General features: G+C 44.0%; 2 protein-coding genes across 6 annotated transcripts in view; both read right to left on the bottom strand.

Moving 5' to 3' along the window:
- LOC310709483 (uncharacterized protein) overlaps window positions 1-9,971 on the bottom strand; it is a 30,996-nt gene extending 21,025 nt beyond the window's left edge. Inside the window, exons 1-7 of one of the 5 annotated variants that reach the window (XM_083509194.1) lie at window positions 9,682-9,971; window positions 5,242-5,314; window positions 3,983-4,065; window positions 3,326-3,459; window positions 1,629-1,681; window positions 1,066-1,179; window positions 5-130 (exon numbers count right to left, since the gene is read on the bottom strand). In XM_083509194.1, the coding sequence (XP_083365320.1) occupies window positions 5-130; window positions 1,066-1,179; window positions 1,629-1,681; window positions 3,326-3,459; window positions 3,983-4,065; window positions 5,242-5,304 (573 nt within the window). In that variant the 5' untranslated portion in view covers window positions 5,305-5,314; window positions 9,682-9,971. Of the gene's footprint in view, window positions 1-4; window positions 131-1,065; window positions 1,180-1,628; window positions 1,682-3,243; window positions 3,278-3,325; window positions 3,460-3,982; window positions 4,066-5,241; window positions 5,315-9,255; window positions 9,278-9,342; window positions 9,368-9,399; window positions 9,503-9,681 lie in introns of those variants that run through there. The other 4 variants (XM_083509195.1, XM_083509196.1, XM_083509197.1 and 1 more) reach the window with 4 other exon arrangements.
- An 11,720-nt stretch (window positions 9,972-21,691) lies between these two features.
- LOC310709522 (biogenesis of lysosome-related organelles complex 1 subunit 4-like) lies at window positions 21,692-22,336 on the bottom strand. Its single transcript, XM_083509313.1, has one exon. It carries the CDS (start codon window positions 22,319-22,321, stop codon window positions 21,794-21,796), a length of 528 nt encoding a protein of 175 aa, XP_083365439.1. The 5' UTR covers window positions 22,322-22,336; the 3' UTR covers window positions 21,692-21,793.
- Window positions 22,337-27,958: the final 5,622 nt, after the last annotated feature.

The raw sequence follows: 27,958 nt of genomic DNA, 5'->3' as shown, positions 1-27,958 counted from the left end.
TTACCTCAATTTCTTCTTTTTCCTTTGATGGCACTTCCTGTTTGCTCTGTGGGCATGTTGAGGAAACAGAGGGCAAATGAAAACTGAAATCCTTTGCAGACATGATGGTTTTGCTGGACTTCTGATCCACCTAAAGAAATGCCAAGCAGGAAGGGGGAAATGTGCAAATAAGGGACACTTTTATTACTGCTGCCAGTGCTGTGTTTGCTTTAGGATCCAACACGGCTCTGGAAACACTCACTGAAAACCTGTTTTCGATCCCAAGGAATCTTGGGAATTATAGAAGTATGAGAAGGATTGCAAGGTTATTTCATTTTAAAAGGGTCTGCCACTGGAGAGCCACTGCCAGTCAGAATAAGAAACAGTATTAGGACAGATCAGGGTCCAGAGAACTGGAGCCAGCTGGTGGGTCAGATGCTGTGTTTCCCCCACCCACGGTGGGTCATTTTGAAAGATGGGCAGGCTGGCTCATCCATCAATCGCCTGATAACACTACAACATCAAGTGATCCATTTTCCCTTTGTAGCACCGGGGGGGAGGGGGATTTGGGCCCAGTTAAGTGAGGACTGAAGTTACAAGCAATAAACACTGACTTCAAGAAACACTTTCTGCTGGGGTCTGTTGTGCTAGAGAACCCCCACAGCAGAGGCAGGGAGGGGTGAAAGAGAGAGACAGGAGGTAGATCTAGATGGAATCATGGGAGGAAGGGAAGGAGGAAGAAAAATAACTCTCATTGGTTGTGGGGAGGGGAGATGAGAGGGAAATGAGCTCCCAAAGTGCTGCAACACTACTTAGAGGTTTCCTTTCAATCAAGCAGTATGCAGATTTTGTTAAATAAGCCACATCAGAACACATTTCCAGGATTTGTATCTACATTTCCATTCAGTTAATACATAAACCTTTATTCCCTCAGCAACCAGGTAAAGCCATGTTACTCTTCAAAATGTTACAAGTTCTTACTGCTCTGAGAAACCACAGGGAAAATATCCCTTCACAGATCGAGAACTCACCACCTTCCTCAGGAACTACCTGTTGCAAGGTGGCCCAGACTTCTCCTACAATTACCTTGGATGTGTCAGTTTCTTTCATCAAACTTGTTGAATTCTTCTGCCCTTGTTTAGATTCTGGTGTTGCTGATGGTCCTCCAGTTTTTTGAGAATTATTTCCCTTTTTATCTGGCTGTAGCACAGGAATAGAAAGATGAGTCTAGTGCTGCAAACTCCAGCTTGTTTTGACAGAGCTTCAGCACCTTTACCAACAAAAATGTAGCAGGTGAAGCCTCCCCCTGCCCCTGCCTTTGGTGCTGCCATGAAGTGATGGGGAAAGCTTCTCTAGCTATTCCCATGTTAGACAGCTGTTCAAGGCACAAGAGCTCTGTTGAAAAATAATGTTGACAAACCCTGAACAGTGGGATGTCAAAAAGAGGCAAAATGGCAATTTTTGCTTGTGTATCTCAGAGGCAGTCTGAATTAGTTAGCGACTTCTTCAACCATACAGACCAGCCACATAGTCATGAGAAATCTTCTTCCCAAACTTTGCCCCACATCACACCATCCCTTGATCTCTTCCACACATGTAAGAGACACCCTCCCTGTAGGAACTAGCCACAGCATAGGTTCATCGCTTACCGTCATATTGATTAAGCACGAGGAACGGGATGAGTTTTTAGAACGACCTTTTCCTGCAAACAGAGAAACAAACTCAGCATGCAATGCCTCTGCCACAACCTGAGAGTTTGGATGTGTGGGACAACTTTGCTTTGTTAAGTCTTTTCAGGGCAAATGGATGAGTACTGGAGTTTCAGTTAGATAGATGACATGCTGTTCCAAAGATCAGGTAAAAGAGAGGAGAGACTCTCTCAGTGGATAGAGCAAATGCTTTGCACTCATGAGGCTGCTACTTTCAAATCCTAGCATCTTCAGGTAGAGCTAGAAAAAGTTTCTATTGGAAGCTTTGGAGAGCCATTGCCAGCTATAGTGTGACTGGGTAGAATGCAGTTTCTTACGACATATTCCTGAAAACTCCTGCTGTTATTTATTGTATAGTGGTACCTTGGGCTACATATGCTTCAGGTTACAAACGCTTCAGGTTACAGACTCTGCTAACCCAGAAATAGTACCTCGGGTTAAGAACTTTGCTTCAGGATGAAAACAGAAATTGTGCTCTGGCGGCATGGCAGCAGTGGGAGGCCCCATTAGCTAAAGTGATGCTTCAGGTGAAGAACAGTTTCAGGTTAAGAACGGATCTCCGGAACGAATTAAGTACTTAACCCGAGGTACCACTGTATTTATCTACAGAACAGGAAATCTATGACAAGCTTTTAATTTGAGCCAGTCTTCACTCGGGGCTCACCAACCTCAGCTTTACTCTACAATTCTAAGGGCAGCTCCAGGCTTTCCAGGTTTGTGTCCAAACATTATTTTTTGCCCCACTGCTTTCCCCATGAAAACCTACGCTTTACCGCTGAATTGAAGCAAATGGCAATTTGCTCAATTCAGTGGTAAAGATCAGGTTCTCCTGAGGAAAGTGTGACAAAAAAGCCCTCAGACAAGGACTGGGAAAGTGCAGACCTGTGCCTAGAAAGCACAGGGCAAAAGTCAAGTGTGGACAAGCTCTAGATCTCCACTCTAGGATATTTGAAGCAATATTAACGAAGACTACTTTTGTGTACGTGCTAGATGCCCGGGTCTTTTCTCTAAGCACAAAGCTGTCCCTGCCACACATCTGGAACAGGCACTCCTAGCAGAATTGAGCCCCAGAACCTCTCCTTTTTTATTTAGCTGCTTCGGGCTTCAACTGCAGATCCTAGATCTTGGAAGCTCAATGAGCCAAACAGGTCAGCCTAGCTGGGCCATTCTCTCAACCAGGGAGGCTGGTTCTAGTGAAAAGCAAGCTTTTGATATTGGGAGAAGTGAACTAGTACAACTGAAACACAGAAATACAACCCCAAAGCAGATAACGTGGACATTTCGCCACATTATTATTTTGCTCATGTTTGTACCATTTAATAAAAATCTAAAAATAATTTAAAAGTGGCATTCAGTAACATTTCCTAAAAGATAAAAACAAGATAAAAACAAAACTATCTATCACAAATAAAACTGTGCTCCTTCAACCACAAACATAGCATGGATGAGTGAGATTTTACGGGGACACAGTCCACCACATAACTGTGAAATGGGTAGGGGATCAGAGAAGGAGATGGTCCAATATTCAATCCCACATATATATTTTCAGCCTTGCCTCTGTTTTTGGTTGTTGTTCCCAAGTATTTAGCACTACTCCCTTTTTCTTATGTACCATTCTCCTCCCTACAAAACCAAACCTTTTGAAGATCTGCTTTTAGCTCCTCTATGATGGCCTCGGCTGGAATGTGCCCCACTGAAATACCCTTGAGAGTGATTCCAACCACGGCCTCGGTAAGCAACGTTGTAGTTGTGAGGTTTGCCACGATGTACCCTGAAGAAACACAAACACAGTATTCTGCATAAGTTGCCTCTACTGCCATCAATCATGAGCTGTTGGTCAAGTCACCGTAGTAGATTCAGCTCAGCATAGCCCAGGGATGGAGATCTGTAGCCACTCATATGTGGTACAACTTCAGCTCCCATCACTCCTAGCCAGCATGACCAATGGATGTTTTGTAGTTTTTACTTGCTAGATGGACCAACAGCCTACTGAGCTTACTGTGCTGCTTTTTTAGAAATGTTAATTTTAACATCTTATTAGTTTTTACGTTGCTTCATAACTTAATTTTAATTCATAAGCTACTATGAAAATACATTTTGTTAAAAGTGTGGGGCAAACATATTCATGTTCTTCTGCTTAGAAAGTTTAAAGTTTAGCATCTTTTTATTAGTTTTTAGTTTGTTTATTAACTTAATTTTTGTCATTAATTTATATTATACTTTGAAAAAGTGGGGACAAATATGTGTATATGCATATATAATATGAATAAAAATAAAACGCAGAAGTCACTTACCAAGCAGATGGTGTACCTGGGCAATAGTTGTTGTCCTGTTGCCAAGCCCAAGAGTCCCTCCAATAGTTTTCATTTTGCGAATTCTGGACAGGGGAAAACATTTCACTCTGTTACTAACCCACAACTAGACTAACTGGTCAAAACAGGAAAAGGGAAAGAACAGTTTTGCAAATGCAAGAACTGAAACTTACTAACAGTGGATAGATAGCTCACCTCCAAATCTCAGGTACCAGAAGCAATTCAGCAACCCCCGTTTCCCTCCTTTGTAACTTTTATAACTTACTTGATGATTCTTGTTTAGATTATTAATTGGTCAATGCTGCCAGCCCTGCTTCTTTCCTTCCTCCTTTGTCCCCATGCCATGTCAGATGTTATTCTGACCCATTTCTACTCAAAGTATATTGGAAGTTATATTCCAACACTGCCCCCTTTCCCCATCATAAAGAATGGTGTTCAAGGTAGAGTATTGTGAGTGCTGACTCCTAAGATTCTGCTAGCTGATGCTTACTGGAAGCATTGGAACAGGGAGTTAGAATATGCTGTACAGTCTAAACAATGGAATTTGCTTTAGAATCCATATTTTTCTTTAGATTTAAAACTCAGACTGATTCAGCAAAAACTGATACTTTGGGTATACTGAACTCCACAATGTCTTTATAGGAAGGCACTGTTAATTAAAACTTTAAAACTACAATTTGACTGGTATTATATACAGTGGTGCCTCGGGTTACAGACGCTTCAGGTTACAGACTCCGCTAACCCAGAAATAGTACCTCGGGTTAAGAACTTTGTTTCAGGATGAGAACAGAAATCACACAGCAGTGATGCAGCGGCAGTGGGAGGCCCCATTAGCTAAAGTGGTACCTCAGGTTAAGAACAGTTTTAGGTTAAGAATGAACCTCCAGAACGAATTAAGTTCTTAACCCACGGTACCACTGTACATTTATTGTGTTCCCAATTAATTTTATGAAACAACTCGTTTTTAGAATTGGAAAATATTATTGAGCAAAAAACAACAGTAGAAAAGTTTTTGTTAAAGCTCTTTTTCTACAGAAAATGATCAAGCTTCCTGCATGTTATCTTCATTCCTTAGGGACAAAAGCCATTCTAGATTGCTCCAGCTTTCAGTAATAAATATTCTGTTTCTTTTACAGCATAAATATATGTTAAAACTACTTGAGTCAACCAAAGATCAAGACAGTGTTGGGGAGGGTAAAGAAGACTTAACCAAAACAGCAACAACAACAACAACAACTTACGGCTGCATAAAACCCAGCTCCATACTGTTGCCTACCCCAGAACATGGGGTAACCCCTCTCCATATTTCAAGCCCTGTGGAAGGAGATAAAAAAAGACATTTCAGGATACTTTCAGCTTTTCAGCCACTACTGTGCAAATTAACTAGGCAATTCAGAGTACAGGCCAAGCCTCCTCCTTCCTCAGATGAACAGCTGCCTGTCATCTTAGGTCACTTTCAGCCAGTCGACCTAGGCTCTGCCCTAGGGAATCAGACTGAGATAAAAGCATCAATTCCAGGTTCTAGGGCAAGGCTGGGAAACATTTGGCCCTCCAGCTGTTGCTAAACTACAACTTCAATCAGTCTCAACAAACACAGGTAATGACTAGAACTATGGGACTCAACAACATCTGAAAGAGTAAAGTGTCCACACACCTGATCTGGGGCATGCCCAGAAAGTGGAGGGAGTATCTGCTTTAAAACAGAAAGTTACAGTGATACCTTGGGTTACAAACGCTTCGGGTTACAAGCTCCGCTAACCCGGAAGTAGTACCTCGGGTTGAGAACTTTGCCCCAGGATGAGAACAGAAATCGCGCACCGGCGGCACAGCAGCAGCAGGAGGCTCCATTAGCAAAAGCACGCCTCAGGTTAAGAACAGTTTCAGGTTAAGAACAGACCTCCGGAACAAAGTAAGTTCGTAACCCGAGGTACCACTGTACTCTGCTTATGCACAAAGGTACTCAAGCGAAGATGGCAGAATTGTTTTTAAAACAAAGCATGGTATTTCTAGTTTATAATTGAACTCAAGAGTTGCCCATAGCTTCTCACTTTGTTGCTATCTAGATCAGAAGTGGGCAGACTTTAGGTGTGAGAAAGGTTGCATCCACATCATACATTTCATAGAATCATAGAGTTGAAAGAGACCACAAGGGCCATCAAGTCCAACCCCCTGCCAAGCAGGAAACACCATCAGAGCACTCCTGACATATGGTTGTCAAGCCTCTGCTTAAAGACCTCCAAAGAAGGAGACTCCACCACACTCCTTGGCAGCAAATTCCACTGTCGAACAGCTCTTACTGTCAGGAAGTTCTTCCTAATGTTTAGGTGGAATCTTCTTTCTTGTAGTTTGGATCCATTGCTCCGTGTCCGCTTCTCTGGAGCAGCAGAGAAAGCACTCTTATACAACATTAACAATCATTAACAATCTCCAAAGAATCCTGGGAACTGTAGTTTGCTGCTAGGGGAATTGTAGCTCTACTAGGAGTAAACAACAGTTGCCGGGATTCTTAAGGGGAAGCCATGATTCTAAAAGTGGTATAAATGTGCTTTAGCTATATATGGTGGAAATCAGTCTTGTGCTATGATGAATGTTTGTTCCATCTGCATAGGCATTTCAGCTGGCGAGGTGATGATGCCCTCAAACCCCCCCCCCTAAGCACACTGTTTTGGGGTTCTCCCAACTCTCCCATGTGGGGGGAAGGGGGGGGATCTGCATTGTGCAAGCGGAAGTCATTGCACAAGACTTCCACTGAAAGGGCTCAGTAGCTGAATCCTGCCCAGAGCAAAGCAACAAGATGCCATTTAGAGTAATCATGAAAATGATAAATGGTGCCTGCAAAGTCCTTACGTGGTGCTCACCAAGATCCACACATATATATATATTTTGCCGTCACGAAGAATTCAGCTGGTATCATTGTCAAACTTAGCCTGTGGAGCTAACAGTCTGCCACACTGGTTAAACCCAGTTCTTCTCCTCTGTCTTCTATCCATCATCCTAATGCCAAACTTTGTCATGCTGTCTGCATATGGAATGATTTGAGCTACAAAATGATCCAAGGGTAGGAGCAACTCCTCTATCAGGAAAGATTTCAATATTTTCAGTTAATTAAAAATATGAATAGTGAGGACATGACAGAAGTTTATAGGATTTTGCATGGTGTGGAGAAAGTAGATAGAGAGGGTTTATTTCTCCCTTACTCATTGTACTAGAAGGCAGGGTCATCCAAGAAAGCTGAATGTTGAATTATTTAGGACAGACAAAAGAAAGTGCATCTTCACACTGTAGCCAAATAGTCACATAGGTAGCCCCTTTGCCCAATTTAGAATGTGCCTTTCTGTATTGTACGTATGCTTCTCTCTGTATTTCTGTATTCTTGTTATTCTTTTCAGTTTACCAAAGCTGTGCCATTATTTGCAAGTAAGGAGAGCATGTAGCACTTGTAGGACCCCCGGCCCAGTTAACAGAGTTTAGGTATGCACACTGGTGTAAAGGAAAGGCTGGTACAGAGTCAATTACACTGACCAGAGCTAGCTGGAAGATCATAGAACTGCAGAGTTGGAAACAGGGTGGATTTGATTTAAATCATGACATAAATCACTAGTCAGTGAAGACTTGATTTAAATCATTTTTTACAGAAAGACTAATTCTTGCTGCTATAATCTTAATACAGTATTTACAACCAGATGAAGGTTTCATTTTTGGAATAATAATTTTTCAGTGTCGTTTTTACATTTATATCAAAAATTACCGACTTGGTTATACTATTAGAAATACATAGACCGATAATTATGAAATTATTGTGTGGTTTAATAAGTTAACTGCTTATATTTGGACAAATTTTCTGCTGTACTTTGCAAGAAGGAGAAAAATAATCATTTCCTTAATAACAATTTAAACAATTTATTTAACTAAAACAATAACATTATAGCATATGTATCCATGTTTGTAAACTGATGTGGTTAAACAATTTAAAACAAAAACTTAGGCTGCATTTAGCACACATGAAAAACAAATCCTTATTTCCTGATGAATAGCCGTTGGACTATAATGTAACTTAAATAGAAAACTCTCTTTGGAAAGATTTTTCCTCCAAAAGCATTTTTTTTAAAAAAAAAAACACCCCGATTTAAATTTTAAAAATCTGATTTTAATTTTTTTTTTAATCATTGATTTTTATCCACCCTGGTTGGAAGAGACCCTGAGAATCATATAGCCCAATCCCCGATTGAGGAAGAGACCTTGATAAGATACAGGGAGTTTTAGGTAGAAAACAACTCCAAATATGGGGTGCCTAATTGGAAGGCCAGGTAAAGAACCATGAGCTGTTCACATGTTACTGTAACCAATAATATTGCAGAGATGATACAGGCATGAGGGCTTCATGTATTCAGAATGCCATATAGATGCCTTGAATTCTTGTATTGCGGCCCCAGCTTTTGGAATTCTCCACTGGGGCACCTTTCTTTCTTGCTGCAGTAAGCAATAAAGCTGCTCTTTCCACAACACCTTTTGTCTTGAACTGGGAAGAAAGACGAGGCGTATTTTCAGACCTTCCTTTCGAAGGGTAACAACGCAGCACATAGTTAAATTAAGGTATTTGCTTCTACATGAGGCCACCAACTTGGATGGTTTTAAAGATTAGACAAATTCACGGTGCGTAAGGCTACCAACCACAATGGCTGCATACTACATATTTGGGTATCGGCAGGAGTAAGCAATCTGAACACCAGTGGCTGCAAATCACAGTGAATAAAGGGCAAGATGGAGAACATAAGAAATGTAAGAACTCTGGGCAATCCTCCGCAAAAAAAGCACAACTCTGTGCCGTCTCCCCCCATTTTTTAAAATTTGAGTCCCCCAAAATACATGGAGGTGTCTTATACACAGAAAAAGACGGTACTTTGGTTGGCCTGTTTTTTTCACCCACCCATAGGGAGCCCACTTAAGGACTCTATACGGGCTCCGGAATATCCCATAAGAGAAAGGGAGCAGTTTTTCTTATAACACCACATACAAAATCAGAGGGCCTGAGGCATGGGCGTAGCCAGGGGGTGCAGCTGAGCCCCCTAAATCAAGTAAACAAATAAAAATACTTAAACTAACCAATTTTGTCAAAGATAACTCGGTTCTGCCCACCCCCAAAATAACTCCTGGCTACGGCCCAAAACAGCTACAACTCCCTTGAAACCACTAAAGTTAAAATTCTGTAGTAGTATAACTTAAACGGTTAGCACTGAAGGAGAGGGGAACAATACCTCTGAAACGACCAGCCCTAGACTAAAAACTTGTGCAGCTACATGGGCATAGCCCCAGATCAAGTAAAATAGAAATATTTAACTGACCAATCACGTCGGTTCTGTCCCCCAACAAAAGTCCTGGCTGTGCCCATGTGCAGCTACCTTACAAAATACGGCAATCACAATATTTAGGAAACTAGTTTTGCCATTCTGCGCGGAAACCCTTCTCCTTCCCAACAAGAAGGCCTCTTCCTTAAGGAAAGCATCTTCTCAACGCAGCACAAACCCAACTGGTCGCTCTCCGCCCCGCCCTTCATACAATCGCTGTTTCAAAGAAACAGCGTTTCCATAGTATCAGCTTTTATTTTTTGGGGGGGAGGGTTACATGAATGAACTTCATTTCCCAGAGGTCTATTATAGCCTCTACCTTGCAAAAGTCTTTACCTTTTAGCGCCAACGCTGTTTCTCTTTTGCTGGAAGAAACGTGGTTGGAAGGAGAGCTTCGCGCTGCGCGTCCCGCACCAGATCAAACCTGGCTGAAGCCTCTCGGTGTTGCGAAAAGACGAGTGCAGCCCATTGAAAGAGAAAGAGAGGAGAAAACTCGCTCGATTTGTTGCTTATTGCCTCCCTAACTTCTTCTCAGCGCCTCGGCTGCCGAAAAGAGGAAGAGGCGCCCAAAGGCGCTCCAAATAAACGCCGCTTCTTCTCCTGCCTGTGTACGATCGTCACCCACAGTAACCCTGGCGCGGGCTCTGCTCTCCCCTGCAGGCAGATAGGAGAAGCGAGCCGGCGAGAACGCGCGCGCTGAAACCGAAAGTCAGAGAAGGAGAAGGCCCGCTTCTGAGAATCCCGCTCAGCTGCGAAAGGCTGTCGGGAAAGTGATTATGTCTCCCTGAGGCTGCCAAACGGGCATAAAATCTACATGGGTGTGATTTCTTTAGCTGCAGGCGTCTTCTGCATGGGAGGCGGGAAAAGAGAATTGCATGAGGCGATTGATAAGGCTTAGCTGCTCAAATAGCGCATTGCGCGGGTACTTCTCCATTCCATTAACTAGTTAAGGCTGTGTCGTTATCTCCGCATTTCAGCTACTTAGGGAGGAAGATGGAAGGCTGAGGGAGATGACGGCTTGCAGGCTGTTCGCCGAGTTCCCGCCCTGACGTGGGTTGTGAATCTAAACTTGCAACTGCACCGCTCCATTTCCTCGCCCAGTGCCCGTTTTAGGTATAAGCTAAACAAGCTATAGCTTAGGGCCCCATTCTGTTGGGGGCCCCAATTTTTTTTTAAAAAAACCCCTGAATGTACATTTTCAAAATTTTAAGATAAAAAAACAAAATAAAACCTACAGCTGGACATATAAAGGGCCCCATTACCTTCAGTAGCATCAAACCTAACTGGCCCTGTCCTTGCCCCTGTTGGAGGGAGCACTGAATAAGACACTGTAAGAATCTTCTGCGTACAACACATTCAAAGTACTTAGCCTGTTGTTGTTTTTAAATGAAGGCTAAGTGCGTTAAATTACAGTGTAGTAATTCGTGCGTTGAACTAGGACCTCAGAGACCATGGTTCCAATCTTAATTTTACATATTGCCCTCGCAGGGTCAGAAAAACGGTGACAAGACCTTGGTGTCGTGGTGGATGTCGAACCCATGTGTGCAGGCTGTGAAAAAGGCAAAATCCATGTTAGGGACTATTAGGAAAGAACTGAAAAGAAAACTGCCAATGCAGTATCATAATGCCGTTAGTGCAAATCTACGGTGTCAGTGCAATTCTGGCCACCTCAGCTCAAAAAGAATAAAGGAAAAAAGGTTCAGAAAAGGGATGCAACCAAAATAATCAAGAGGGAGGAGCAATTTCCCTATGAAGAAAAGTTGCAGCGTTTGAGACTTTTCAGTACAGTGGTACCTCAGGTTAAGAACTTAATTTGTTCTGGAGGTCCGTTCTTAACCTGAAACCGTTCTTAACCTGAGGTACCACTTTAGCTAATGGGGCCTCCTGCTGCCACTGCATGATTTCTGTTCTCATCCTGAAGCAAAGTTCTTAACCCGAGGTACTATTTCTGGGTTAGCGGCGTCTGTAACCTGAAGCGTCTGTAACCTGAAGTGTCTGTAACCCGAGGTAGCACTGTATATGGAAAAGGTGAGCGAGAATTAATAGGATAGAAGTGTATAAATTTATGCATGGCATGGAGTAAAACGGGTAGAGAAATTCTCCCCAACTCAACACTAGGTCTCCTGGATATCCAGTGAAGCCGAAAGTTGGAAGATTAAAAGAAAGCACTGCTTCAACCAGCACATAGTTAAGCTGTGGAATTTGCTCCCGCAGGAAGCAATAATGGCCACCAACCTAGATGGCTTTAAAATAGGTTTATACAAATTCATGATGACTGTGCTCTGGTTCCAGTGTTTGGGGCAGCAATGCTTCTGAATGCCAGTTGCTGGAAACTGCAGGAGTGGAAAGTGTTCTTGTGCCCGTATCTTGCTTGTGAGTTTCGTGAAAGCATCTGGTCGGCAACTAGATAGAGCCATTGGCCTGATCCAGCTGGCTCTTCTTAGTTTCTTATGTTCATAAATCACCACTAAGACTGGCAGGTCCTGGTTTCACTCAGTCGATAGAGCATGAGACTCTTAATCTCAAGGTTGTGGGTTCAAGCCCCACGTTGGGCAAAAGATTCCTGCATTGCAGGAGGTTCGACTACATGACCCTGGAGTTCTATGAAGAGAAGAGCTAGTCCTCTGAGGCTGCAGTCCTATGCCCACTCACCTCAACAGGTCTTCCTTCTGAGTAGGTGTGCATAGAATTGTGCTGTAAGTAGCTATATCCCCTGACATGAACGTAGATGGCCTAAGTAAGTTGAGAGGTACCACTCATGAAAAGGACCGAATGTGCCCAGGTTTGGAGATCTTCAGGGGAGGCTTTTATTTCAGTCTCACTTTAGAATCGTAGAGTTTGAAGGGACCACAAGGGTCATCTGGTCCAACTTCCTGCAATGCAGGAATCTTTTTGCCCAGTGTGGGGCTTGAACCTGTGACTCTGAGATTAAGAGCCTCATGCAATCCTGCAGTTTGGTGAGGGGCCTTCCCATCTGCCTTCTCCCTGCTTTCTTAATGGCCCATCACCTTTCCTTTGTTCTCTTAATCTGTGTATGTATGTCTGTGATTGCCACATTGATGACCTGTGACAATAGTAACTAATCAATGCCACCTGTTTTACAGTCATACAAGAAATCAAGATCAATAATAGTGAAGTCCCAAGTAAGGTCACAGTGAAATCATATGGTCAAAATGCATATAATAGTGGTTATTTTATATACTGTATTTGCAGGTCTTTGTTAGAACTATATGTAATTAAGGGCCACTAGGTGGCGGAGAAAGTCTGTGGTTGTTCCTTTCCTTGAAAATTATGTGTGATTATTTTTTCCTGTTAGAGCCACCCAACAGGCATTCCCATACCATGCAGGTAAGTCCAAATTGTCCAGGGCTTTCCACATTTGGACAATGGTTTCTCTGGCAGCCATCAACAGAAATTACAACAACTCCTTTGCTAAAACATCCTTGTTCGGCCTCTAAAGATTGGTAGCAGGAAAAGCTCAGGTGTAAAGTGGAGGTCCTGGTGATACTAATTCCTGGCATACTTTTTACTAAAAGTTGCATATGCAGGGGCATTCCCATCAAAGATGGCGGTGTATGCCCTTAGCCTTACATCCTGTCCATATTCTGACCAAGGAAGTAAATGTGACCTAACTTTATCAATCAAATACTTTTAGTGAAGTTGCTTTGATGCTAGCTGATATGGACTTTATGGGCTTGCTGGACCAATGCCTATTCCAAGCAGCTTCTTCCATTTAAAATCCCAAGTTGTCTTACCACACTATCTTCAGACCCAAGAATGGACCAAGTTCCAGGAAGATCTTATACATGAAGAGACAATGCCTTTCCCTCACCCAACATGTACCAGGAATGGCGGACTATTAAAAATTTGTTGTTGTTGTTGTTGTTACGTACCTCACCCTGTTATGTGGCTCACCCTGGCCACCAGGGGTATTGTGTACTGTATATAGTTTTCACTCAGGTCCACGTCAGTTAATTTACGCGGGAAACCCTGGGGTGTGGTTGTTACAATGTTGACAGCCGGCCGCCTATAAAAGCAGGCCGGCTGAGCTGTTCAGCTCAGTTCAGGTCCAGCTTACTATAAAGAACCACTTAGAGAAATCTGTGTGTCGTCTGCTTTGTCAACCCACTACTTTGTTGTTGTTGTTATTATTATTATTATTATTATTATTATTATTATTATTAGAGAAGTATTAATAGTGAGTGGTAACTGAATAACAAGCAGGCATTCTAACCATATTAGAAAAACAAAACAATAACTGGTAATCAACAATCTGATTAGCTAACACTGTGGTCATTAAAGAAAATTAATACAGAGAGAACTGAGAACCTTTCTTCAGTTGGTTTTATTATTTATTGAATTTTAAACGTTTAATTTTTTGTTATGTGCCACCCTGAAAACTGTTTTAGTCTATAAATGTTGTAAGTAAATAATATAAAATAAATTGACATAGCTGGGAGTAGGGAGGAAAGCTTAACAAAAACCTAAGTGCTACAGTGATCTAGTATGTGTTTTCACTCTCCTTTGGGGGAAGGTCTTACAGGTCCTCTTGGGGACATCACCATGAACTCTGGGCAGAACCTTCTCCCAGGCCACTTCCATGGCTTTAGAATTGGAAGCTAGCCTTCCTCATAACTGCAATGCTTAGCCAAGATTTGTTTGTTAAAAGTATTTGTATCTGCCTTATCACCAAACGCTCAAAGTAGTTGTCAGGGAACTGCCATCAGTGCCGGAGGGAGAGAGCAAAAGCCAGAGGGATTCCAGAGAGCATCCAGGGATCAGGAGAAGCAGCCCATCTTCTGGGGAAGAGAATCAGCGTAGCACCAGTGGAGAAGGGGGGCAGATGGGGGAAGCAGCGAGGCGGTCCCATGACTCCTTGCCTGGGACCAGCGGGGAGAGTAGGGGTCCTCCGTTGCCCACGCCCTCCTTGCGCAGAAGGCAGGGCTACTGTACTACAAGGGGGCGCTGTATGTACCAGGAGAGACTTTGAGGGGGAAGGTACTTAGACAGGTCCATGACAACCCAACAGCTGGGCACTTTGGACAGCACAAGACCATGCTACTTGTCACCAGGCAGTTCTGGTGGCCAAAGGTGAGGGAAGACGTACAAGAATATGTACAAGTGTGCGACCAATGCCAGAGGGCAAAGGGGGAAAGGACTGCCCCCGCGGGGCTACTGGAACCCTTACCTACACCGGAAAGGCCCTGGGAGGTGGTGTCCATTGATTTTATGACAGATCTGCCCAAGTCAAGGGGAAAGACAGCGGTCATGGTAGTGGTCGCTCTACTGACTAAAATGTGCCATTTTGTAGCTTGCTCGCATGCAGTATCGGCAGAGGAGACAGCCAGGCTGTTTGTGGACCACATTTTTAGACTGCACGGGGCCCCATTGAGGGTAATATCAGATTGCGGGAAACAATTTACCTCCCGGTTCTGGCGGAGACTCATGAGCTTGCTACAGGTCGAGGTGAGCTTCTTGACGGCAAGGCACCCAGAAACCAACGGACAGGCCGAAAGAGCGAACGGTATACTCCAACAGTACCTACGCTGCTATGTCAGCGAGAGGCAGAACGATTGGGTAGAGAAATTAGCTTTGGCTGAATTTGCGTACAATAACGCTGAACACGTGTCCACGGGAATGAGCCCTTTCATGGCCAATTACAGGTGTCACCCCAGGGCCTTCCCGGGGCGGGGGGAGGAAGGATGGAGTGTACCTGCGGCTGAGCAATTTGCGGAGGAAATGGAGGCCTTACACTAGCAACTCAGGCTGAACTTGGAGCGGGCCAAGGAAGTTTACAAGAGGCAGGCAGACAGGCACCGTCGGGAGGGGGAGGCCATACGGGTGGGAGACCGGATGTGGTTGTCATCCCAAGGGTTGCCCCTAAAGGGAGGGTGCAAGAAGTTGCAGCCTAGGCGGCTGGGGCCTTTTGAGGTAATACAGCAGGTTAACCCAGTGGCATTTAAACTCAAGTTGCCTGACAGCATGAAGATACATCCGGTGTTCCATAGGTCCCTACTTTCACATTACAGGGAGGGGCAGGAATTCCCGGGACGGGAGGGAGGGGTTACCACCCACCCGCGGGTAGAGGAGAGGGAACACTGTAACAAAGCTATGGAAATACTCGATTCGAGGTGGCGAGGTCGCCAGGTAGACTACTTGGTAGCCTGGGAGGGAGAACCTAGGTCTAACACTTGGGTCCCTGCTGAATCAATCACTGACGGGTATCTGGTGGAAGAGTTTCATGGTTTGTTCCCGGGTAAGCCCAAACCATTAGCTAGATTCTGGGAGGAAGAATTTGGACCCACAGACGACGAAGGGGACTTTGTGACTTTTCCTGCCTCCGAAGAGGAGGCAGGGGAGGTGTCCGAGGGAGAAGAATCAGACTGGGAGGTTCAACCAGCTGGAAGAGATCCGAGCGGATGGGAGGCTGGTTTTGAATCCTCAGAAGATGATGACAGTTCTTTCAGGGGATTCCCCGCATCGTCGGTCGAGGAGCGAGAGGAGGATGTATCGGAAGATCGCGCCAGGGGTGGGGGTCCTGAGGAGGAGGTGGATGTTAGGGAACTGCCATCAGTGCCTGAGGGAGAGAGCAAAAGCCAGAGGGATTCCAGAGAGCATCCAGGGATCGGGAGAAGCAGCCCATCTTCTGGGGTAGAGAATCAGCGTAGCACCAGTGGAGAAGGGGGACAGATGGGGGAAGCGGCGAGGCGGTCCCATGACTCCTTGCCTGGGACCAGCGGAGAGTGTAGGGGTCCTCCGTTGCCCACGCCCTCCTTGCGCAGAAGGCTTTCGCGCAGAGAGAGTAGGAGGAGACTAGGAGTCAAAGAGCTTCTTTGCTGGAAGAAGTTTAAGAAACGCCCACTGACGGATTCTGCCAGTGATTGAGACAGCCACGGTTGAGTGGCTGTCCGGACAGAAAAGGTTCACTTTGGCAACCCAGCCAGGTGTTTGCACCCAGCCAGGGAGATAGGCACCGGCTTACACACGAGCAACCCCTAGAACCATTACAGTAGTTTAGAATAAAAAGCTAAAAAAGAAGATGCAAAACAACACAAAATAGGATGTAAGAGCAGTAAATAAAGTACCACTAAAACAGCTAAAATCGAATTAAAAGAGCTTTCAGTCACTCTTACTGTTAAAAATCATACCCTCATAGAATTGTAGAGTTGGAAGGGACTATGAAGACCACCTATGTCCTAATCCAACCCCCTACAATGCAGATTTTTTTTGCCACTAGACTAAAATCCACAACCCTGGAATTAAGGGTCTCATGCTTTATCAACTGAGCTATGTGCTGTCTGTTATAGGTGGATGTCATTGGAATTAATCTTATTTCATAAGGGCAGTTGCCACAAACATCTGGCAGGACTGAAGCTGTACTTGTAAACTTTTATTTAAGCAATGATGGATGAATGGATGGAGCAAGAGGGAGGAGGGAGAGATTACCAAAATATTTTGAATTAATAAAAATATGAAGATCTTCACATTACCTTTTAAAAAATAAGTAAGGCAGTAATTCTAACTGTAAGCTCCATTTAAATCAGTTGAGTTGAATTTAATTCTATGGACGATCTTGGTAACTGAGAATGTGTTTATAGAAGTGTTTGTTTGCTTTTTAAGCTTTTCCTTGGGATAAGAATTTATTTGAGTGCAAAACTCACTGGGAATCTTGGGATTGAGGTATATACATCTTTAGAAGTGCTCTTCGTGTGACATTAACAGTCATTGCAATGTCCTTGGTGTATGAGCTGCAACTATGCTGCTGTAGTTTTTCTGCCATTAGCACAATCCTGGACATGCTTCTTTTCACACTGATACCACTGTGCTTGTTCTGTGGAGTTTGTTCCCAGGTGAATGATTGCAGCCTTGGGCAAGTATTGTTTTTCTGCTCCCTCCATTCTTAACTGCGGTGCCCAAAGGGTGGTCGTCTCCCTCAACCCTACATGGGGCATCTAGGTAGGGTGGGGGGAATTTAAAGCATGAGATTTGGTCACATCAGTGTTCTGATGACAATCAGTTCTACCTCTTAGTTATATGCTGCTGAGATACTGTAGCATTGTTAAATTTTTGTGTCAAAAATGGTCTGGCAATAGACATGGGTAGAATAAATACATTCAGGGTGGAGTAGAGAGCTAAGTGGCAGGTACTATTGAGGTTTTAAAGTTTTATGTATGTACAGAGACTCCAGCTCAAGATGGAATATGCTAGAAAATTCTAGCTGGTCAGTAATTTTCCATTTCTACTAGAAGCAGTTGTTTTCATATTGTGTAGTTTATCTCTTTCAAGGCCATTGGGAGCATATATAAACTACCCAACGAGCAGCCTCATCTGTACTTTCACTTCTCTCTGTCTGGGTTTTACTTTTTTTGCTCTGAACTAATTTTTTACAGTTTTTATATGCTGTACTGAAGTCGCGCCCCCCTCCAAGTTGCATATTGTTAGGGCTCTGGTAAAGATAAGATTTTTCAAGAAAACTACTATTAATTATTTTTCTGGGTGTCCAGTGTTGTTTTTGCAATACAAGCAGCTGCTACTCTGCTAATTAATCATTGAGTCGGAGAAGCCCCTGGACTTGAGGCTCATATCTCAACAGGTACAGGACCTTACTGGATGTGGGTAAGCTGACTGAACCTAGATCCAGAAAAACTGTTGGTAGATCCTGAGCCCAGGTTTTTTATTCTGGCTCACAATCCCAGCGAGTTAACCTATGTCCTATCAATATAGTTTGATCTGTGAAGGGGGGGGGGGAGTAATCTGGCCACAGAGAGGATGGTTAATTTATTATTTAATTTATATTCTGCCTTTCTCTACTCCTCTTCATGCTTCCTCTTGCAGATGATAAATATGAGACTACCTGCATGGCTTTTGTGCCCAAAGTGAATGTGGGTAGTTAATTGCCACAAATTTCATCAGTGCAATCAGAAATGTTGAGAATTTAAACTTCAATATATTGCTGCTTTGAAGGATTTAATAGGTTCGTGTAACTTTGGCAGATTAAACAATTAGAGACCAGCTAATTGAGAAAACAATTATGCCTCATTATGCCTAGAGACAGATATTGCTTTGGAGCTGTATTAAACTATTGTAACTCAAATGGAGACAACCATGGCAGAAACCAAATTAGTGAGCATGGCAGAAACCAAATTAGTGAGGCAATCCCCTGCATTGAAATTCTGTTATAAGGTAGACACAGGATTGGTATGGGTTTTGAGTCTCCCTAAACTTTCATTTGTCTACTAAACTCCATTTTAGTATAAGGGTCCAACACGTCCTTGTTTTAGAAATGGGTTGCACCCCAGCCCCATATAATTATCCCAAACCCCCTGAGTGTATGGGAATGTAGGCAAGGCAAGGCCTATCATGGACGCGTGAAACAAAATGGTGTCCTTCAGCACCATGTCAAGGATGGTGGCCGATTCATGCCTTATATTCCTTTTTAAAAAAATCTTAATGCAATCTCACAATAAACACCTGGAGAGCTGTACGCTTACACACACACATTGTGGAAACACATGAAGTCACATACATAACATGCTTGCTCTCCTGTTGGCATCCAGCTTTGCATCTGTGTCTGTCTGTGTCACATTACATCTTCCTGATCCTCCCTGCTTAAAGCGACAGCAGGGGCTAAGCCAGAAAATGACTGTAATAGTGGAAAACTGTCTGTTAAGTAGTTTTTGTTAGAATTCCTAATCCATGATTGCAGTCATGGGATTTTTGTCTATCACATGACGGTCTATGTTCTGACTCCACAGAGTGAGAAGTGACGGAGACAGGATGTTTGTGTTACTGTGTTCCGTGAAGTGGGACTATTGTCCTTTGTCCTTTCACTTTTTTGCTGTCTGATGCTAGAGAGAGAGAGGGAGCCATGTTGCAGTGCTCCGTGTGTGTTTATATGTAAATAAAGTAGATTAGCCAAAATGCTGAATTGCTGGGGTCTGTTACGCAAACTGCAAACACTCTGCGGATCCCTAAGTGTGCTGGTGTCTGCTGGCATCGGTCGCTGTGATGTTTGGGCACAAGAAAGCTTTTGAAGCTCCCGAACGAACGACCAGGAGGGAGAGAACATGCCAGTCGGGCATGTGTTTCTGCCAGGGTCCTACTTGAGTGTAGGATGAGCTCCTGACAGTTTCATGGCCAGAACTGCTTGGAGGAAGGAGGGAACAAAGTGTACCCTGTAAGCTTATCCCATCTCTTCACAGTCCTTCTAGGCAGCAGAGGGCAGGGACAGGGGCCTCAGGCTCCCCCTTCCCATCAGGAACAATTATCCACAGGGGGGATTTAAACCAGCCTTTGCCAACCCAGGGCCCTTCAGATGTTTTCTACCACAGCATCCCTCAGAGCACCGTCCATGCTGCCTGGGGCTGAAGGAGTAGCAGTGCAAAGCACCTGGAGGACCCAAGTTGGTGAAGGCTGTTTAATGTATGTCACATAGCACAAGCTTCTGGTAGACACAGAAAGTCCTTGTTGCCTGTGACACACTTTTGTGCAGTGTGTTCTCACAGCGTCCCTGCTGAGCGCTGTATTGGAAGTGCTAAAGTGGACAGCGATGGTTTGTGACTCCAAGCAGAGAGCAAAGCTGTTTTGTAATTGTTTAAAAACTAAGTTTCCACACAAAAATCAAGACCTGCTACTGTAGACTATGCTAGGGTTGCCATATTTCAAAAAGTAAAGACCAGGACACCTTGAAAGTTGTTGAAAGGTTCTAAAGAATTAGAAAGCTGGGCAGTTAGAAGGTTAACATTGAGACTACGACGACTGTAATATGCTGACTGGCGAAACCTATTAGCTAAGCAGGCTTGGCTACAGGAAACAGGCGGTTTCCTTACATCCTCTTACAGTGGGTGTTGGGGGAATGGAATAAGACAATTGCTGTGCAAAATTGATTCTCTTTTCAATTAACAACTACACTTTGGACCCTCTACACACGATCGGGAATTTTGAAAGGTAGGATCTCTGAAATCTAAAATGTAATCTGTGCAAAGGGGTATAAACTGTAGTCTGATAGGTGCATTTTTTTTTTTTTTTTTTTGTATTTCCACTTTATAGAATCTTCATGGACCTATAGCTGTTTGACTTTACTTTGCAGCAGTTCAAAAACCAAAGGAGCTTTCGCCTCTCCTTGTTTAAACAGTGCATTTCCACCCAATATGTTGAACTGAATCCAGATACATTCATTGAAAGGGCATGGATGTATAGTTTTGGTCCTTATTGCACTTAAAAGTACCACGTAATATTTTTTTTTAAATATCCTTGTGGTATGTGGGTTAATACTAGCAGCAGAAATAAAAAATGTGAGATGCAAAAGCATACATTTCCTGTTTTCTCCCCTCTACTTAATCTCTTAACTGCAGATGAGTATTTATACATTTTTTATTCCAATTTCTGAAATGAGAATAACCAAGAAAATATTAATAGAGTATGGCAACTGGTTGCCCATATGCCAGTTCACTCCTGGGCAGAGGAAGACAAAAAATGAGTTCTATTGCTTGGCCTCTTCCATCTCCCCACGAGTCATTTTAGGCCTAGGAACACACAGAAAAGTATACCTGCTTCTACCTAGCGTTTCAGTGTTGACAAGTAAAAAAAGGCAGGTGTGTGTTTATGGCATCCTTAGGGGGCAGGTGTAAGAAAGGAAGGTATTAACTCATGTGTTACTTCCCCACTTGCCTTCCCTGACACTTTCTAGCCTGGAAAGGTAAAAAAGGTGTTTGGTAGGTAGCTGATCATAAGGAACCCCATTTTGCACACACTTATGCTCTTTCCCACACATAAAATCAGGGAGGGGGAAGGACTACTTATGCCTAAAAGTCATGTGGCATGAGTGTGTGCTTGCCTCCATCCAACCCCATCTCCCTCTCCCTGCCTTCAAAATGGGTTACTTGCAAGGGTTAGTTGCCAAACATGAGTGTATAGTTCACCTTGTTGGAAGACTGGAAAAACAGTATATTCCATACAAAACTAAGCTGAAATATGTTTGAAAAGGGCCTGTGACACATGGGAAGCAGCAGGACATAATTTCCAAAGAATTGCAACTACCTAAGATCAGCACTGAACTCACTTAGATAAAACTCTTTCCAATAATGTAATTGTCAAGCTAAATCGCATATACTGTGCTTCACCAAGGGAAGGGAAGTAGTCTTCGGCCCCCACCCTTGTGCTACTACTGACTGGCGAAACATGTTAGCCAAGCAGGCTTGGCTACAGGAAAAAGGTGGTTTGGGGCTGCTGAATGGGGGTGGTGGGGAGAGCCGCGCTCCTCTGCCGGCAGCCTCGGCTTCTCCCTCCCTTTTCTCACCAAACCTCATCCCCCCTTTTTTTCTCCAAACCTCCTTCCCCCTCCCTTTTCTCACCAAACCTCATTTCCCCTCCCCTTTTCCAATAATGTCATTGTCAAGCTAAATCACATATACTGTGCTTCACCAAGGGGAGGAAAGTAGTCTTCTGTCTAGAAGAGATCAGGAGGTTCATAAACTGTTTGATTCTGCCTTGAGGAAGATGTTTTGTTAAGGAAAGATGGCACATTGACTGTGTGTAGAATTTTTTTGAAAGTATTTGGGAACGTTCCAAGGTCTGATTCTGCCTTTGTGATCTGTTCTTCCATTCCTGACACACTATTTCCGACCATTTTTACAAAGGCCTCCAGTTTGTCGATCTTTCTATACAGTTGCTTCATTTCCATTGCCTTTGCATGAATATGAGGCACACTTTCACTTACTACTTGAGAGGAATCACTTCGAATCATGTCTAGCATCCCCACAAACTCATCCACTCTGGTCACTCTGGTTGGGGCGACTCCTCCCAGCGGTGAGGGCAGCAGGTACCCGGCGTAGTCCGCCGCGGCCGAGGTCAGCAGCAGTTCCGCTCCACAGGCATCTCCTTCGGCCACGTTGTCTTCTTCCTCCTCCCCCATCCCAGAGGTGCTGCTGTGGCTCTGAGAGATATAGCTGCCATCGCCGCTCAGCTGCCGCCTCATCTATCCGGCCCCCACCCTCGTGCTACTACTCTCAGCCCACGCGCATCGGGAAGCCAACCTGATAGGTGTCGTGTTGAACAATATGTCTGGAGACTTTCAAATAAGCACATATCTTTTGGATGTGTCCTGTAAACCTCACCCACGTGGGCGAACAAGTGCCCTGACCCTAGAACCAGATTACTGGAAAGACGCTGATGGAGAAGGATACACAGGGCCAGACCCAAAGTGCTTCTGAAAGACCAGCCTGTGATGGCAGTGCCCCATCCACAGAGGACTCGACAGAGGATCATATAGAGTCCCTTGCACTGTAAAAGTAAAAGACTGTTGAAGCCGACTGGGGTCTTTAACTGTAATGGCACCTTCCAGTGAATGCAGGCTAGCAACAGAGATAGGGCTGCTATATAAACCTCAGTCTCCATTTGATGCTTCCTGAAGCAGCATCAGACCAGTGATGCCCTAGACCCAGAGTAATGTCTGAGCCCTACCTCCAGCCCCAGAGCTTCACCTCTCTTCAGGTCCTGACCTGCCCTCTGGCCTCCCACTGGACCCTGCTCCAGTCACCAGGGCCTGCCCATTCCTGCTTCTGGCCCAGCGCTGCTTCCAGGTATCTGGGGGCCCCATTGACAGGCTTCTGCCTCCAAGAACCCTCAGATGCCAGCCCGGGCCCTGCCCCTGCCTTTTGCCCAGGACCAGTGCTTGCTTCACAAGCTGGCCCATGAGATACTCCCCATTGCGTGGCTAGTTCCTGCCTCCCCCAAGGAAATAAAGACACAGGACACAAGAATTCAGGTTAATGGGTGAAATTAGGCCACAACTTTATTGATTACAGGAATTGAGCGGTATTGGCTTAGGCATTGGTCCTAACCATTAACCGGCTAGAGGCCGGAAGGGTTAATCACAAGAGGGAGGAGTCCTGCTGAGGCACGTCAACTAGGACCTCCCCCTGACGTCACCGCGTGGGGGCGTGCTGTGGGCCCACACCTCCTTAGGCTTAGGACAAGGCCATGCCCCCCGGAATCCTTTACCGGACTACCCTTGCTTGGGGGAAGTTGATGGCGCTCCTTCCCCTTCATTTGCATAACAATAGAACAGTACCCCTACCAATGCCTAACCGCCAATACCGAAGAGTTGTGACGGTTTGCTACGAGGTAGGCGAAAACCAAATGGCTGGAGCCAATCTACCATTTGGGAAAAATTCCTACCAGGCCCCTTGACGGTGACCAACCGAAGTTCATAGCAACGTCAGAGAACCTATCCTAAGAAAGGGGGTGGGATGGGCAGGAAAACCGGTCAGCTGCAGGAGCGGGGGGAAAAGAGGAGGAGCCTCGGCTGCGGCAGGTTTAAATAGCTGAGGCCCCGCCCCCAGAGCCAGCTGATTGTCTGGCCCAGGGTATGACACGGGCGGGGATTCCCTTAGGTATTGCGGGGGCTGGAGCCAGCCCCTGCAAAAGTGGGGAAGGGGCATGATGCCCGCAACCCCACCTCCTTTTCTTTATTGCAGAAGTGGCTTTCTTTGAAAAGAATAGCAAAGACATTATAAGAGATAATAATACAATATTTATTTAAGATGAACACATGCATAAAGAATACAGAAGGATCTATTGCAGAATTATTTGATTAATTGTATATATAACTGAAAAAATAATTGACTGATTTTGAAAAAAAATGCAGTGTATATTTTTATAGATCACAAAATAAATTGGTTTGACACAATGTACCAGTATTCATTTCTAATTCCAGTACGATTGGATTATGATCTGCATATTTAGCTTTGTTGATATCCATGCCAATGCCAATAGTTCGTATTATTTCTGCCTTTTTTACATAGCTTAATAAGGGTTTGGAGACAAAAAAAATATCAATCCTGGATGAAGTTTTATGCCGATGAGAGTAGAACGTATATTCTCGTGTATCAACATGATGAAATCTCCACACATCTACCAGGTCAAAATTCTGAATCAAATTTTCCATTGCTTTGCATAAGGTTGATCTGTTGTTTTTGGGATCCGTTGATCTATCTTTAGCTTCTGACATTACAAAATTCATATCTCCTCCAATAATCCATTTCGCGCTGTTGTCAAAACTTGTCATGATTCTGTATAAGTAACTGAAAAATTCAGTTCTATTATTGTTTGGAGCATATATATTAGCTATGTTATATATATTGTTTGGAGCATATATATTAGCTTCATTTACACAGACTTGAATCATCATGACTCTGCCTTTATACTTTTCCTCTGTTTCTTCATATATCTTCTGTATTTCAATTTTACTTTCGTTTATATACATTGCTGTTCCTGCTGAGTCTGAAGTGCTAGCTGAAGCAATAAGTTTGCCCAATCTTATATCACGTAATAAATATTCACGGTACTTTCCAATGTGTGTTTCCTGAAGCATGATTACATCAGCCTTTTCTTTACATAGATTCTCGAAAATTCTTTTTCGTTTCTCAGAACCGTTTAAACCTCTTGTATTGACAGAAAACATTTTGATTGAATTCATCTTCAATATTTTTATGGCTATTTTAAAGCAGAGTACTATTCAAATCTCTCAGCTGTTGACTGTTCAGGTCTCTCGAAGCAGAATGAAAGTTGGCGAATGCAGCTCGTTTTATATGCTGTTTATTTAGCCCCACCCACCCAATGCCACGTTGTGGTCAGTGATTGGTTAAATTTGCTCTGATGATTTGACGTAACATGGAATTTTCTAGTCACCTTAGAAATCGAAATCTAGTGCCCTAATTTCGACATCACTCATTTTACTTAAATTCCAGCCTGATGTTTGACTCTTGCGCTGTTATTTTTCTGCCCTGTTTGTTTTTGTGCATCCTCTTAAGTTCTCCTTTTGGCTATTTCCAGCCACTGTACTTATACTAATGTAAACGTCTATTATTACCATGCTTTTGTGCGAATTTTATTTTATGTTTATGAGATATTTTATACTGTGATCCCAACATTCCTCAACAGGGATCCTACTACTCTTTCCACCATCTGAATCAAGTATTTAAAAAGTAGGCATGTTCAAATAATTTGAAAGGTTTTTAAAGCTACAACTACAACAGAATTTATAGAATAAGAAATAACACAAAGGAATAAAGAACACATACAAAGACCAAGTGTTTCTTGCTTGTCTTCTGCTTCTCCCCCATTCCAGATCTTATCCTGTCTCCCTACCACTTTTATCTATCTGAAATAACCCTTGCTCGCCTTTCCCTATCTCCATCCAATCAGGAGTGTTTATTTCTTTTTAAAAACATTTTTATTAAAGTTTTTCATAATACAATAACATATAGAAAATTAATGTAAATTTAAAAAAAAAGCTACAAAAAGTTCAAATAGAATAAGTAGACTATGGAGTCCTCTCTTAAATGTAGTTCTTAACCCATGCCACCCACAGTCCCTGCCAGCTCTTTCCATTCTCCTCCCAGCCTCTCACCCTAAGAGGCCAACATTTCCCTGCCTCCCACCCAGGGTCCCTCCATCAACCATCTATCACCCCAGGAGTGTCTGTTTCTGAAAAGCACCTCAGATCTTTGTCTATTCCTGTGATAACTCCTCACCCAGTTCCTTGTCTTGCTGCTTCTGTTCGATAAGCAGACTTGATCCTTTAGCACAAAACACCATGCCCTGACCTTAAATTCCTCATTAGACACCCACCACACTGTCCTGAAGATGAGGAATTCTGTTCTAGGGTCATGGCACTTGTTGTCCCATGTGGGTGAGGTTTACAGGACACATCGGCAAGACCTGTGCGTATTTGAAAGTTTCCAGACATAAAGTATACCGTATTTTTCGTTCTATAGGATGCACCCGACCAAAGGACGCACCTAGTTTTTAGAGGAGGAAAACAATAAAAAAAAATCTGAATCAAATGTTGTATAAACTACTGTATTGAATAAACAACCGGTATATCAGAATCATATTACAGCCATGTAAAGTGAACAGCAGTCAACAATGGCATTAAGAACCATCATCACTGTCATTATGAAATGAAGAGAGACTTTAAGGTTTGAGTACTCTTCTGGTCTTCTGTGAGCCCCAAGAACTCATCACTACTAGAGTCAGAATTTATGAAGCTCAGTTGCTCACAATCACTGACATCACTTTCTTCGCTATCTTCATGTAAAATACCATCTTCCTTTCCATCCGAAGCATTGCTAATGCCACATCTTTCCTCTCCGTCCTCTTCCTCCCCTCTCTCAGCGAACAGCCTGCCCGCTGCTCCAAACCTTGAGGGGGAGGGCAGGCTGCTGGCAGAGTAGCACCTCCACCCCCATTCAGCAGCCCAGGAGCGCGGGGCATGGGCGCACATCCCTCCCGCTGCTCCAAAGCTTCCTGGGGCTGCAGGGGGAAGCTGAGGCTGCCCCGGCAGAGGAGCGCGGCTCTCCCCACCACCCCTATTCAGCAGCCCGAAACCGCCTGTTTCCTGTAGCCAAGCCTGCTTGGCTAATAGGTTTCGCCAGTCAGCATATTACAATCGTCGTAGTCTCAATGTTAACCTTCTAATTGCCCAGCTTTCTAATTTTTAGAACCTTTCAACAACTTTCAAGGTGTCCTGGTCTTTACTTTTTGAAATATGGCAACCCTAGCATAGTCTTCAGTAGCAAGTCTTGATTTTTGTGTGGAAACTTAGTTTTTAAACAATTGCAAAACAGCTTTGCTCTCTGCTTGGAGTCACAAACCATCGCTGTCCACTTTAGCACTTCCAATACAGCGCTCAGCAGGGACGCTGTGAGAACACACTGCACAAAAGTGTGTCACAGGCAACAAGGACTTTATGTGTCTACCAGAAGCTTGTGCTATGTGACATACATTAAACAGCCTTCACCAACTTGGGTCCTCCAGGTGCTTTGCACTGCTACTCCTTCAGCCCCAGGCAGCATGGACGGTGCTCTGAGGGCTGCTGTGGTAGAAAACATCTGAAGGGCCCTGGGTTGGCAAAGGCTGGTTTAAATCCCCCCTGTGGATAATTGTTCCTGATGGGAAGGGGGAGCCTGAGGCCCCTGTCCCTGCCCTCTGCTGCCTAGAAGGACTGTGAAGAGATGGGATAAGCTTACAGGGTACACTTTGTTCCCTCCTTCCTCCAAGCAGTTCTGGCCATGAAACTGTCAGGAGCTCATCCTACACTCGAGTAGGACCCTGGCAGAAACACATGCCCGACTGGCATGTTCTCTCCCTCCTGGTTGTTTGTTCGAGAGCTTCAAAAGCTTTCTTGTGCCCAAACATCACAGCGACCGATGCCAGCAGACACCAGCACACTTAGGGATCCACAGAGTGTTCGCAGTTTGCGTAACAGACCCCAGCAATTCAGCATTTTGGCTAATCTACTTTATTTACATATAAACACACACGGAGCACTGCAACATGGCTCCCTCTCTCTCTCTAGCATCAGACAGCAAAAAAGTGAAAGGACAAAGGACAATAGTCCCACTTCACGGAACACAGTAACACAAACATCCTGTCTCCATCACTTCTCACTCTGTGGAGTCAAAACATAGACCGTCATGTGATAGACAAAAATCCCATGACTGCAATCATGGATTAGGAATTCTAACAAAAACTACTTAACAGAGAGTTTTCCACTATTACAGTCATTTTCTGGCTTAGCCCCTGCTGTCGCTTTAAGCAGGGAGGATCA

This window comes from Podarcis liolepis (genome assembly GCF_965112155.1).
Source record: "Podarcis liolepis genome assembly, chromosome: 6".
Taxonomy (NCBI): domain Eukaryota; kingdom Metazoa; phylum Chordata; class Lepidosauria; order Squamata; family Lacertidae; genus Podarcis; species Podarcis liolepis.
The sequence above is the reverse complement of the archived record's forward strand: the minus strand, read 5'-3'. Positions and strand labels throughout refer to the sequence as shown.

Coding starts and splice junctions, on each gene's coding strand:
- LOC310709522 (XM_083509313.1), bottom strand. CDS start 22,321: ATGAGGCGGCAGCTGAGCGGCGATGGCAGCTATATCTCTCAGAGCCAC.